General features: G+C 45.5%; 1 protein-coding gene across 2 annotated transcripts; it reads right to left on the reverse strand.

The window, feature by feature from the left end:
• Positions 1–1,316: 1,316 nt before the first annotated feature.
• On the reverse strand, positions 1,317–2,977 carry LOC124013689. Of its 2 annotated transcripts, XM_046328104.1 has the most exons (6): positions 2,928–2,977; positions 2,455–2,799; positions 2,263–2,307; positions 1,959–2,072; positions 1,827–1,861; positions 1,317–1,707 (listed from the first exon to the last, which is right to left on the reverse strand). In XM_046328104.1, exons 1-6 carry the CDS (start codon positions 2,968–2,970, stop codon positions 1,588–1,590), a joined length of 702 nt encoding a protein of 233 aa, XP_046184060.1. In that variant the 5' UTR covers positions 2,971–2,977; the 3' UTR covers positions 1,317–1,587. The 2 variants fall into 2 exon arrangements, with proteins under 2 accessions (XP_046184060.1, XP_046184061.1); XM_046328105.1 differs by lacking the exon at positions 1,959–2,072.
• Positions 2,978–12,637: the final 9,660 nt, after the last annotated feature.

The raw sequence follows: 12,637 nt of genomic DNA on the forward strand, positions 1-12,637 counted from the left end.
ACTTGGTGGAAAAGTGACCAGGGTCCGGTTTCCCTAAAGCATCTTAAGGCTAAATTCATTATTAGAAACACAGGATCCTATGGTTCTAACTATTAACTTTGCCTTAAGATGCATTTGGGAACCCGGACACTGGTTCGTTTGGATCTGGGTTGAGCAGGCAGAGTAAAGTAGAGGCGGACAACAGTTTCAACAAACAACACTTTTTAATAGGGAATAGCGGTGGTCACACGTTCCCTTTCATCGTTGTTTTCTAAATTTCCAAATCACAAACAAAACACAAAATTGAAAAAACAAAACAAATAGAAAATGACACAGGACGTGGTGAAGCCCTGAAAACACATTCTCTCTTTAGTACCATTGCTTCAACTGAAAGTCCTCTGTATGATCTCAACAAACACATGCGCTCTCAGCCAACAAAGGGATCCACCATGCCCCTGGACTGCCTCAATTCCTGTTGGCGGCCGTACCTCAAACAAACAGAAACAGGGGTTAAAAGGGATATTTAGTGAGGCAATCAGTCACACCTGTGACACACACCTAAATATTTTGCCCATTTTTAAAAAAGATTCAAAGATTAGATGCTTCACCAACAACACTCGGTTGGCAGGTGGACAGTAAATCTGGCAAAACATACTCAGAGAGAGAGAGAGCGACAGAGAAAGAGACATAATAGGCATCTCATCGCTCAGTCTATGAGAGGCCCAGTGATGTTCACCTCAGCAGGTTTCACTCTACACTGAGCTACTTCTTCTCACTCAAACTACAGGAAGTGATGTGTTCCTCCCTTGCCCCTCCTCTAACTCAGACCCCAATCATATTCTCCTTAAAAGGTGCTTCTCGAAATAGGGGGCTGTGATCAGTGCAAAGCCAAGAGACGAAATGCTAATTGACGAATAACATCATGACAAAGGCTATTTTGGTTTAACTCTTTATTTATCTTTAGACGTGATCAGTATAATACAGTTGTCTACTGCTGGGTACTTTGACCCTCAGGGTCACCCTATAAAAAAATAACCAAATCACCAACACACACAACAGAGATCTAAGTTAAGAGAGGCCAAAAAAGGCAACTACTCTGTGGCTCTTAAACTCCTCCTCCCTAACCACACTCTATACCACTGACCTAACTGAGTTGGAGAGGGCTACAGTCACCCTGAGGTACAATTCACAATTAGAAACTGGGTGGTTCGAGCCCTGAATGCTGATTGGCTGACAGCCGTGGCATATCAGGCAGTATACCACGGGTATGACTAAACATTCATTTTTACTGCTCTAATTACATTGTTAACCAGTTTATAACAGCAAAAAGACACCTCTGGGGATTGTGGTATATGGCCAATTTACCACGTTTAAGGGCCATATCCAGGCACTCCGCGTTGCGTCGTGCGTAAGAACAGCCCTGAGCTGGGGTATATTGGCCATATCACACACCCCATCAGGCCTTATAGCTTAATCATACACTGCAGAGATTCATTTAGATTTCAATACATTTAATTTAACTATACAGATACAATATAGCAAGATTTGAACTTATATTCAAAGATTTGGCCAACCAATTGTCCTCCTCTTTCATCCTCCTCCACTTTATCATCTTGTAGCAGCATACACTACATGGGGGTCCAGCTCCTTCTCTCTTCTCCTCTCCATCTTCCTCTTCTTGGAGGTGAAATTCAGGGCGGCATAATTCAATGTATCTGGATCTTGTATCTGTAGATTTATAAATATCATCACATACAATTATAATTTACAGTGTTTCTGAATAGTATTTCTGAATTGTATTTCAAAAATATGGCTGAACATACAGTATTTAATCATACAGTGTTTACCTGATCAAATTGTGGTTGTCGTTGAGAATCAGTTCCTGAATAGGATATGAAAGAGAGATGGGATGAGAGAAGAGGTGAACAGAATTTCATTCTAGTTCACAGGCCCCATATTATCATGAAATGGGCTTCTACCTGTGTTGTGTCTTTTTGTGTCTCGTCTAATCTTGAGGACCAGGATGAGGAAGACTACAGGTAGTGTCGCAGTTACAACACCCAGGATCACAACCAATGGAATGAGGTACATTCCTACAAAATCGATTTCAATCAGAATCAGAACTATTTAAAACATTACCCTGTTTGCTACCAATGGAGGATTCTCAGTCTGGATTGCTTTAAAATGCCGTTGCACTTTATTTATATTCTGCTGTACTTTAATGGTAGATAATATTAATTAATTTACGAAAGATTCTCACTTAACATAACAGAATAAACATACCTTCTTCACAGTTCTCTGTAAGGTCCTTTTCGGAAATGTTGTGACCTTTTGGACGATTAGGAGAGTTAAACATTCCTGCAGTTATTTCCACTGTAGTACGATAGAGTTATATCTCCAACATCTTCTCAATAATATCTCTGATACATGTCAGTGCAGTTGGAGTCATAGCAGACAAGTTGTTGAAAAGATTACCTTGGACCTTCAGAACAGTCGCATTGGTGAAGAAGATGTATTTATCAAACATTCCACAGCAGTAAACACCAGAATCAGCTTCATCCACCTCTGTGATTTTGAGGAAGATTATTCTATGGCTGATGAACATTTCCATATGGCTGGGCTGAAAACCATTGTGATGTTGGACAGTTGGCTCAGAGCTGTACATAGACGCGATGCATAGAGGCTCTGAGCCGTTGTCTTGCTTGAACCAGCCAACATGTCCTGGAGCACCAGTGACATCCGTGCAGTGAAAAGTGACATTATCTCCAGGTTGGGCTACCACTGAGGGCAGAGGAGAGGCAGACACAACAGGGGTCAGACCTGAAAGAGAGAAGACAAAGGTTTAGAAACAATTCCAAACATAGAACATTCTGTTCACTCATGCACTACTATACCTAAACCTAGTCTCAACTATGAATCACAAAATCGTAATGGCTTAGATAACTCACACAAGCCGTAGATGACAAGAGCTGATAAATGTATGTGTACCATTCTGTGTTTAGATATACACTGCCAGTCCATGAAGGAAGAACTATGTCTTTAGATGAAAGTAATTTGTGATTAGGGGCGGGACATGGTGTGAGAGCTATAGCTGCATAAAATGACAAAAGATACATTTTTTCTTACCACCAACCACTGATTTTCCACTTTTACATTTGGTTTGAGAATGATAAGATATTTGTCTGTAGGCTGTAGTTTATCATTGTAGAAGTTCCCAGAATTTACCATTTTAAGTTTGTTAAACATAGTGTATATTGTCAATTATAACATTTAAACAAATGTTCTGGGTTACAGTAAACATAAAAAATATGTTTTCACAGTGATGACACCAATTAAGGTTGCGTCTAATCATTAATTTGGGCATTAACGATTGGCTAGAATTGCTGGTTGTTAACCAATAGGTGGTGCTCCTTTGACTGCACCAAGTAGATCACTGAACTGAAGAACTCATGCAGTTAGCAGGAGCCTTGGCTGTTAGTCCACCTATACCTTGAAGGTATTCTGAGTTTCGCTGCATTACATTTGATCATAGAAGATAAACATGGTAGTGTCAACCCAACAGGACGCTCAGCTCTGTCTATCTGGCCTCTTGTAATCTGGGTTGTAATTCGGCTTGTGAATATGTTAGTTGCAATCAAGATGATGATGATAACAACCAAAACAAATGTTATGTAGTTCAGCAATCCGGTATGATTCTCTTGAGAAGGAGTAATATATATGTATGTTTCAAACTGAAGGAATTGTTAAGGTTTCTGACCAAAACAAACAGTGTAGTTAATAATACTTATATTTGCTGCCTCGTGTGAGGAGAAAATGATATTATCCCATTTTCTTGCATCTTAAGTAGCCTTTTATTTAGAGATCAGGTCTCTGATCACTAAAGTTTAATAATGTATCTAATAATATTAGTAGTCTAATAATTTATATGGGGGGAGATTATATGCTAAAGGTTACCTGATGGACTGGTGCAGTTGGTAATCTATCAGTTCAGATAAAAAAAAAATAGGTAGTAAAAAAATGACATTAAGTACAGTATACAAGCAATCTTACTGAAGCAGTATATTTTCCTCTTACATGGACACATCTAACATTACTGTGAAACATACATAACAGTAAGTCAATTAGAAGCTATTAATATGCACATTAGATGCAAATGATGAGTATTTCTATACCTCTAAGTCCTTTGTTCCTTTCCTTGCATATTCCCCATGACAGTAGAATCACAATGACAATGTTTGATGCGTCCAGACAAGAGCGGTAAGAGTCAGGGGAAAATGATACTCTGAAACCAGAGGAGGATTTTATTATTTGAATCTGCTCATTTTCAATAAATGTTTTATTAGAGGAATATCAGGTAATATTACATTTTATCTTACAATACAAGTTACAAATATGCCTGCTATAAAACTCTGTAAATGGTAAATTGGTGAAATAAGTGAATTACCTTGACTCTCCTGGCTGGACTGACTCAGACGCAAGATGCCAAATGAGATGCTGGATCCTGGAATCTGCACCTTTTTTGTAATAAAACCAAGGCTCCATATGAATCCATATGAAAGGTATAATTTCCACATACAAAAGCCAGACAGTTATGTATTATTAAACTTCTGTGTTACTTACTATCATAAATCAAAAACACACCATTCCTGAAGGTCACAATTTCACAATCCTGTGCAGCAAAATAATGCATCCCTATATCTGACTGCCTTGCATCTCTGAAATGGTCAGGGTTCAGGGTCAAAATACATTATACCTCATTCTCTCCTTCAGGTCACTCAATGTAACATACTATGAGGACACACATTCATGCCCCAAGCCAACTCAGAGGGCACCAAACTTGGTGCAGCCCAAGCACACAGAGGTTCCACCAGCTCCAAAAGGGGACTTACAGAAGGTACCTTTTCCCCTAATACTCACCCGAGAAGCCTGAATTATCAGACCCGCAAGAAGCCTGAGCTGTCAGAGCCCCATATAGGAAACCAGAAACCTGCTGCAACTTGACTATGCGTACTGACATGCTGCAGCCCAAGTCCATAGACACCACAGTTCCAGGAAACCACAGTAGCTAAATGCTCAAACCGACACAGAACTGTGGTAACCCTGATAAAATGGTGTCTAACTTCAACTATGACGAAGTCCATAGACCTGAACGGTTCCAAAAAGTCTCACACATGTACCTGAGGAGTCTGGAATGCCTGAAATCACACTAGGAACTGCTAGTCCAAAAAAACAGAGCACCTGCTGTGACTTGATAATGTGCTTCCACAAGCTTCCTCATCGACGAACCATGGCAGACCAAGGCTCGATCCTACAGGGGAACTGTGGTAACCCGGATAAATGTGCAATCTGTGCACTGCTGGACACCAAGGCAGCCAAAGGCTCAATCCCACAAGGGAACTGTGGTAACCCGGATAAATGCGCAACCAGCGTGCTGCCTAACACCCTCTCCCAGACCCAGCAATAAGAACACTATGAGCCAGACTGGGAGCAGTTACGTCCAAGCGATAAAACCTCACAAAGGCATGTGGGAACCTATCACCAATTGTCATGCCCCTGAACAATGCCAAAGACGCTGCCACACCCCTAGTGGAGTAAGCATGCACACCGCTATGCAAACCTTCCCCTTGGCTTGCATACGCCAAGGAGAAAGATGCTATTTAGAAAGTGCCTTACCCCAAGATGGATTAGCAAAACAGACAAAAAGCTGGTCCAAATGGGGATATCCCTGGGCCGGTCAATATATGTGCACAGAGCAAGCAATGGTCACAGGCCACTCAACTTTCATTGCTCACTAGAATCAAATGGAGGACATGAAAAGGGGAACAGTTCGAAAGCTAGAGAGCTGTAAGATATAGGCATGACCTTCGAAGCAAAAGCTGCATTAGGACGTACCCTCACCTTGGAGTTGCAAGTCGCAAACTCCAAAGAGGGAGGGTGTACTGATAGTGTCATGCAGGTGAATGAGGACCCAAAAGCGACTTGGCGAAAACAGAGTCTTTAATCCAGAAAAGTAATTCTACAAACATAAGACATAATTCCACTCGTAATGACGAGAACAGACTGGAGACTCGATCAAGAACTGCAGGTTGCCTCAGGAAGGCACTTGAACCTAGCAGACTCAGACACCTGCTCTCCACGCAGCATCTGAGGGAAACACGACACGACAGGGCGATACACAGACACAGCACGGTGAACAATAGACAAGGATCCGACAGGACAGGAACGGAAAACAAGGGAAGAAATAGGGACTCTAATCAGGGGAAAAGATAAGGAACAGGTGTGGGAAGACTAAATGATTGATTAGGGGAATAGGAACAGCTGGGAGCAGGAACGGAATGATAGAGAGAAGAGAGAGAGGAAGGGAGAGAGAAAAAGGGGAACGAACCTAAAAAGACCAGCAGGGGGAAAAACAAAATGACAAGACAATCTAAGACAAAACATGACAGTACCCCCCCACTCACCGAGCGCCTCCTGGCGCACTCGAGGAGGAATCCTGGCGGCAACGGAGGAAATCATCAATGAGTGAACGGTCCAGCACGTCCCGAGACGGAACCCAACTCCTCTCCTCAGGACCGTAACCCTCCCAATCCACTAAGTATTGGTGACCCCGTCCCCGAGAACGCATGTCCATGATCCTACGTACCTTGTAAATAGGTGCGCTCTCGACAAGGACGGGAGGGGGGGAGGGAAGACGAGGGCTTGACACAGGAGACATGGAAGACAGGATGGACGCGACGAAGATGTCGCGGAAGAAGCAGTCGCACAGCGACAGGATTGACGACCTGGGAGACACGGAACGGACCAATGAACCGCGGAGTCAACTTACGAGAAGCTGTCGTAAGAGGAAGGTTGCGAGTGGAAAGCCACACTCTCTGGCCGCAACAATACCTAGGACTCTTAATCCTGCGTTTATTGGCGGCTCTCACAGTCTGTGCCCTGTAACGGCAAAGTGCAGACCTCACCCTCCTCCAGGTGCGCTCACAACGTTGGACAAACGCTTGAGCGGAGGGAACGCTGGACTCGGCAAGCTGGGATGAGAACAGAGGAGGCTGGTAACCCAGACTACTCTGAAACGGAGATAACCCGGTAGCAGACGAAGGAAGCGAGTTGTGAGCGTATTCTGCCCAGGGCTTCCTTTGCCAAGGTGAGCTGTTCTGCCCAAGACGCAGGGTTTCTGAAAGAAAGGCTGCGTAGTATGCGACCAATCGTCTGATTGGCCCTCTCTGCTTGACCGTTAGACTGGGGATGAAACCCGGAAGAGAGACTGACGGACGCACCAATCAAACGACAGAACTCCCTCCAAAACTGTGACGTGAATTGCGGGCCTCTGTCTGAAACGGCGTCTAACGGGAGGCCATGAATTCTGAACACATTCTCGATGATGATTTGTGCCGTCTCCTTAGCGGAAGGAAGTTTAGCGAGGGGAATGAAATGTGCCGCCTTAGAGAACCTATCGACAACCGTAAGAATCACAGTCTTCCCCGCAGACAAAGGCAGACTGGTAATGAAGTCTAGGGCGATGTGAGACCATGGTCGAGAAGGAATGGGGAGCGGTCTGAGACGACCGGCAGGAGGAGAGTTACCCGACTTAGTCTGCGCGCAGTCCGAACAAGCAGCCACGAAACGGCGCGTGTCACGCTCCTGAGTCGGCCACCAAAAGCGCTGGCGAATAGACGCAAGAGTGCCTCGAACACCGGGATGACCAGCTAACTTGGCAGAGTGAGCCCACTGAAGAACAGCCAGACGAGTGGAAACAGGAACGAAAAGGAGGTTACTAGGACAAGCGCGCGGCGACGCAGTGTGCGTGAGTGCTTGCTTAACCTGTCTTTCAATTCCCCAGACTGTCAACCCGACAACACGCCCATAAGGAAGAATCCCCTCGGGATCAGTAGAAGCCACAGAAGAACTAAACAGACGGGATAAGGCATCAGGCTTGGTGTTTTTGCTACCCGGACGGTAAGAAATCACAAACTCGAAACGAGCGAAAAACAACGCCCAACGAGCTTGACGGGCATTAAGTCGTTTGGCAGAACGGATGTACTCAAGGTTCTTATGGTCTGTCCAAACGACAAAAGGAACGGTCGCCCCCTCCAACCACTGTCGCCATTCGCCTAGGGCTAAGCGGATGGCGAGCAGTTTGATGTTACCAAGCTCCCTTCCGGTTCCATCATAGTTGCGTTCAGATGGCGACAGGCGATGAGAAAAATAAGCGCAAGGATGAACCTTATCGTCAGACTGGAAGCGCTGGGATAGAATGGCTCCCACGCCTACCTCTGAAGCGTCAACCTCGACAATGAATTGTCTAGTGACGTCAGGAGTAATGAGGATAGGAGCGGACGTAAAACGTTCTTTTAGAAGATCAAAAGCTCCCTGGGCGGAACCGGACCACTTAAAACACGTCTTGACAGAAGTAAGAGCTGTGAGAGGGGCAGCAACTTGACCGAAATTACGAATGAAACGCCGATAGAAATTAGCGAAACCTAAAAAGCGCTGCAACTCGACACGTGACCTTGGAACGGGCCAATCACTGACAGCTTGGACCTTAGCGGAATCCATCTGAATGCCTTCAGCGGAAATAACGGAACCGAGAAAAGTAACGGAGGAGACATGAAAAGAGCACTTCTCAGCCTTCACATAGAGACAATTCTCTAAAAGGCGCTGTAGAACACGTCGAACGTGCTGAACATGAATCTCGAGTGACGGTGAAAAAATCAGGATATCGTCAAGATAGACAAAAACAAAGATGTTCAGCATGTCTCTCAGAACATCATTAACTAATGCCTGAAAAACAGCTGGCGCATTGGCGAGACCAAACGGCAGAACCCGGTACTCAAAATGCCCTAACGGAGTGTTAAACGCCGTTTTCCACTCGTCCCCCTCTCTGATGCGCACGAGATGGTAAGCGTTACGAAGGTCCAACTTAGTAAAGCACCTGGCTCCCTGCAGAATCTCGAAGGCTGATGACATAAGGGGAAGCGGATAACGATTCTTAACCGTTATGTCATTCAGCCCTCGATAATCCACGCAGGGGCGCAGAGTACCGTCCTTTTTCTTAACAAAAAAGAACCCCGCCCCGGCCGGAGAGGAAGAAGGCACTATGGTACCGGCGTCAAGAGACACAGATAAATAATCCTCGAGAGCCTTACGTTCGGGAGCCGACAGAGAGTCACAGTTTTATAGTCTACCCCGAGGGGGAGTGGTCCCCGGAAGGAGATCAATACTACAATCATACGACCGGTGAGGAGGAAGGGAGTTGGCTCGGGACCGACTGAAGACCGTGCGCAGATCATGATATTCCTCCGGCACTCCTGTCAAATCGCCAGGTTCCTCCTGAGAAGTGGGGACAGAAGAAATGGGAGGGATGGCAGACATTAAACACTTCACATGACAAGAAACGTTCCAGGATAGGATAGAATTACTAGACCAATTAATAGAAGGATTATGACATACTAGCCAGGGATGACCCAAAACAACAGGTGTAAAAGGTGAACGAAAAATCAAAAAAGAAATAGTCTCACTGTGGTTACCAGATACTGTGAGAGTTAAAGGTAGTGTCTCAAATCTGATACTGGGAAGATGACTACCATCTAAGGCAAACATGGGCGTAGGCTTGTCTAACTGTCTGAAAGGAATGTCATGTTTCCGAGCCCATGCTTCGTCCATGAAACAACCCTCAGCCCCCGAGTCAATCAAGGCACTGCATGTAGCACCCGAACCGGTCCAGCGTAGATGGACCGACATAGTAGTACAGGATCTAGATGAAGAGACCTGAGTAGTAGCGCTCACCAGTAGCCCTCCGCTTACTGATGAGCTCTGGCCTTTTACTGGACATGAATTGACAAAATGTCCATCAAATCCGCAATAGAGGCACAGGCGGTTGGTGATCCTCCGTTCCCTCTCCTTAGTCAAGATGCGAATACCTCCCAGCTGCATGGGCTCAGTCTCTGAGCCAGAGGAGGGAGATGGTTGCGATGCGGAGCAGGGAAACACCGTTGACGCGAGCTCTCTTCCACGAGCTTGGTGACGAAGATCTACCCGTCGTTCTATGCGGATGGCGAGAGCAATCAAAGAGTCCACACTGGCGGGAACCTCCCGAGAGAGAATCTCATCTTTGACCACTGCGTGGAGTCCCTCCAGAAAACGAGCGAGCAGCGCCGGCTCGTTCCAGTCACTAGAGGCAGCAAGAGTGCGAAACTCTATAGAGTAATCCGTTATGGATCGATCACCTTGGCATAGGGAAGCCAGGGCCCTAGAAGCCTCCCTACCAAAAACTGAACGGTCAAAAACCCGAATCATCTCCTCTTTAAAGTTCTGGTAATTGTTTGAACAATCAGCCCTTGCCTCCCAGATAGCTGTGCCCCACTCTCGAGCCCGGCCAGTAAGGAGTGAAATGACGTAAGCAACCCGAGCTCTCTCGCTAGAGTATGTGTTGGGTTGGAGAGAGAACACAATATCACACTGGGTGAGAAAGGAGCGGCACTCCGTGGGCTGCCCGGAGTAGCAAGGTGGGTTATTAACCCTAGGTTCCGGAGGCTCGGCAGGCCAGGAAGTAACAGGTGGCACGAGACGAAGACTCTGGAACTGTCCAGAGAGGTCGGAAACCTGAGCGGACAGATTCTCCACGGCATGGCGAGCAGCAGACAATTCCTGCTCGTGTCTGCCGAGCATGGCTCCTTGGATCTCGACGGCAGTGTTACGAACGTCTGTAGTCGCTGGGTCCATTCTTTGGTCGGATCCTTCTGTCATGCAGGTGAATGAGGACCCAAAAGCGACTTGGCGAAAACAGAGTCTTTAATCCAGAAAAGTAATTCTACAAACATAAGACATAATTCCACTCGTAATGACGAGAACAGACTGGAGACTCGATCAAGAACTGCAGGTTGCCTCAGGAAGGCACTTGAACCTAGCAGACTCAGACACCTGCTCTCCACGCAGCATCTGAGGGAAACACGACACGACAGGGCGATACACAGACACAGCACGGTGAACAATAGACAAGGATCCGACAGGACAGGAACGGAAAACAAGGGAAGAAATAGGGACTCTAATCAGGGGAAAAGATAAGGAACAGGTGTGGGAAGACTAAATGATTGATTAGGGGAATAGGAACAGCTGGGAGCAGGAACGGAACGATAGAGAGAAGAGAGAGAGGAAGGGAGAGAGAAAAAGGGGAACGAACCTAAAAAGACCAGCAGGGGGAAAAACAAAATGACAAGACATGACAAGCGCGTAGAGATGTCCACAACTGCCATGAGCAGGGCCGTCTTGTAGAAAAGGACCTCCAGGTCTACAGACTCCAATGGTTCAAAATGAGGTTAATACAGAGTGGCCAGGACCAAAGCCAGATCCCAGGTTGGTGCCGTAGGCTTAGACACTGGTCTAAACTGATGCTCGCCTTTCAAGAACTGCACCACCAGGTGCATGAGACCCCGGGGTTGAGCCATCAATCTTACTGTCATGTTTTGTCATTGGTTATCATGTCTTGTCTCTGTGCTTCCCTTCTATTCGTTTCCCTCTGCTGGTCTTATTAGGTTCTTTCCCTCTTTCTATCCCTCTCTTCCCCTCCCTCTCTCCCTCTCTCGCTCTCTCTCCTTATCGTTCCGTTCCTGCTCCCAGCTGTTCCTCATTTTCCTAACTACCTCATTTACTCTTTTCACACCTGTCCCCTATTTTGCCCTCTGATTAGAGCCCCTATTTCTCCCCTTGTTTTCCGCTTCTGTCCTTGTCGGATCCTTGTATGATGTTCGCTGTTCTGTGTCCTTGTCTCGCCCTGTCGTGTTTTATCTTCTTCAGATGCTGCGTATGAGCAGGTGTCTTAGTCTGCTACGGTCGGTGCCTTCCCGAAGCAACCTGCAGTCTATGGTCGAGTCTCCAGTCAGTCCTCGCAACTACGAGTGGATTTCAGTTTTTCCTGTTTTGTTTTCTCCTTGATATATCCAGGATTATTACTTTTGTAATATACTGGAATAAAGACTCTGTTTTCGTTAAGTCGCTTTTGGGTCCTCATTCACCAGCATAACACTTACGTGACATGCTGAGATGGCTGCCACATAAATGTTCAATGTAGAAAAAGAAAAGCCCTGTTCAAAAAGCTCTTGCCAGAATATCAAAATGTCAACCAAACTCCTTTAATCTGACACCAATCCTAAAATGCGTACCACTCATATGTTTACAACTCTCGCCAACTGTAGAGTCTGTGGTGGTTAATTTCTGTATTACCAAATGAGGAGAGATAAACTTAACAGAGTTATACTTAAACTACATCTTTAATAATAAGAGCTTTGCAATAGCAATGACTTACGATGATTACCTATTTCTAATGAACCATTGAGAGTGACAACACAATGGCTACTGAGATATTTTATAGCAAAGATACACCCCCCCCCTAGTCGACATAACAAACCCCAGATATTAGGAACAGTTCACAAAGGAAAACTTCATAAATGGAAAGAAGTATCCCGTAGCCAGATAGCATTCGCTGTAAATTATCGTTCAGTTTGGTCCCTACAACAAGGTTCTAATCTTGTTTCTGGTACTTCATAGCACAAAAACACCAACTTATCCAATGGCATAACTCAATTGTCAACTCTAGATACTCCCATCTCAAGTAAAACCCCTTCTTGTCCCCACTCCTAGACAAGCTCACTGAGGGGATTGA

The sequence above is a fragment of the Oncorhynchus gorbuscha genome, linkage group LG25 (genome assembly GCF_021184085.1).
Source record: "Oncorhynchus gorbuscha isolate QuinsamMale2020 ecotype Even-year linkage group LG25, OgorEven_v1.0, whole genome shotgun sequence".
Taxonomy (NCBI): domain Eukaryota; kingdom Metazoa; phylum Chordata; class Actinopteri; order Salmoniformes; family Salmonidae; genus Oncorhynchus; species Oncorhynchus gorbuscha.

What these genes read in the sequence shown, in the direction of transcription:
- LOC124013689 (XM_046328104.1), bottom strand. Translation starts at nt 2,970, where the DNA reads ATGGTACACATACATTTATCAGCTCTTGTCATCTACGGCTTGT. An exon ending in TACAGAGAACTGTGAAGAAG is followed by an intron (nt 2,073 to 2,262) that starts GTATGTTTATTC and finishes TCGATTTTGTAG; the next exon opens with GAATGTACCTCATTCCATTG. An exon ending in CACAAAAAGACACAACACAG is followed by an intron (nt 1,862 to 1,958) that starts GTAGAAGCCCAT and finishes TATCCTATTCAG; the next exon opens with GAACTGATTCTCAACGACAA.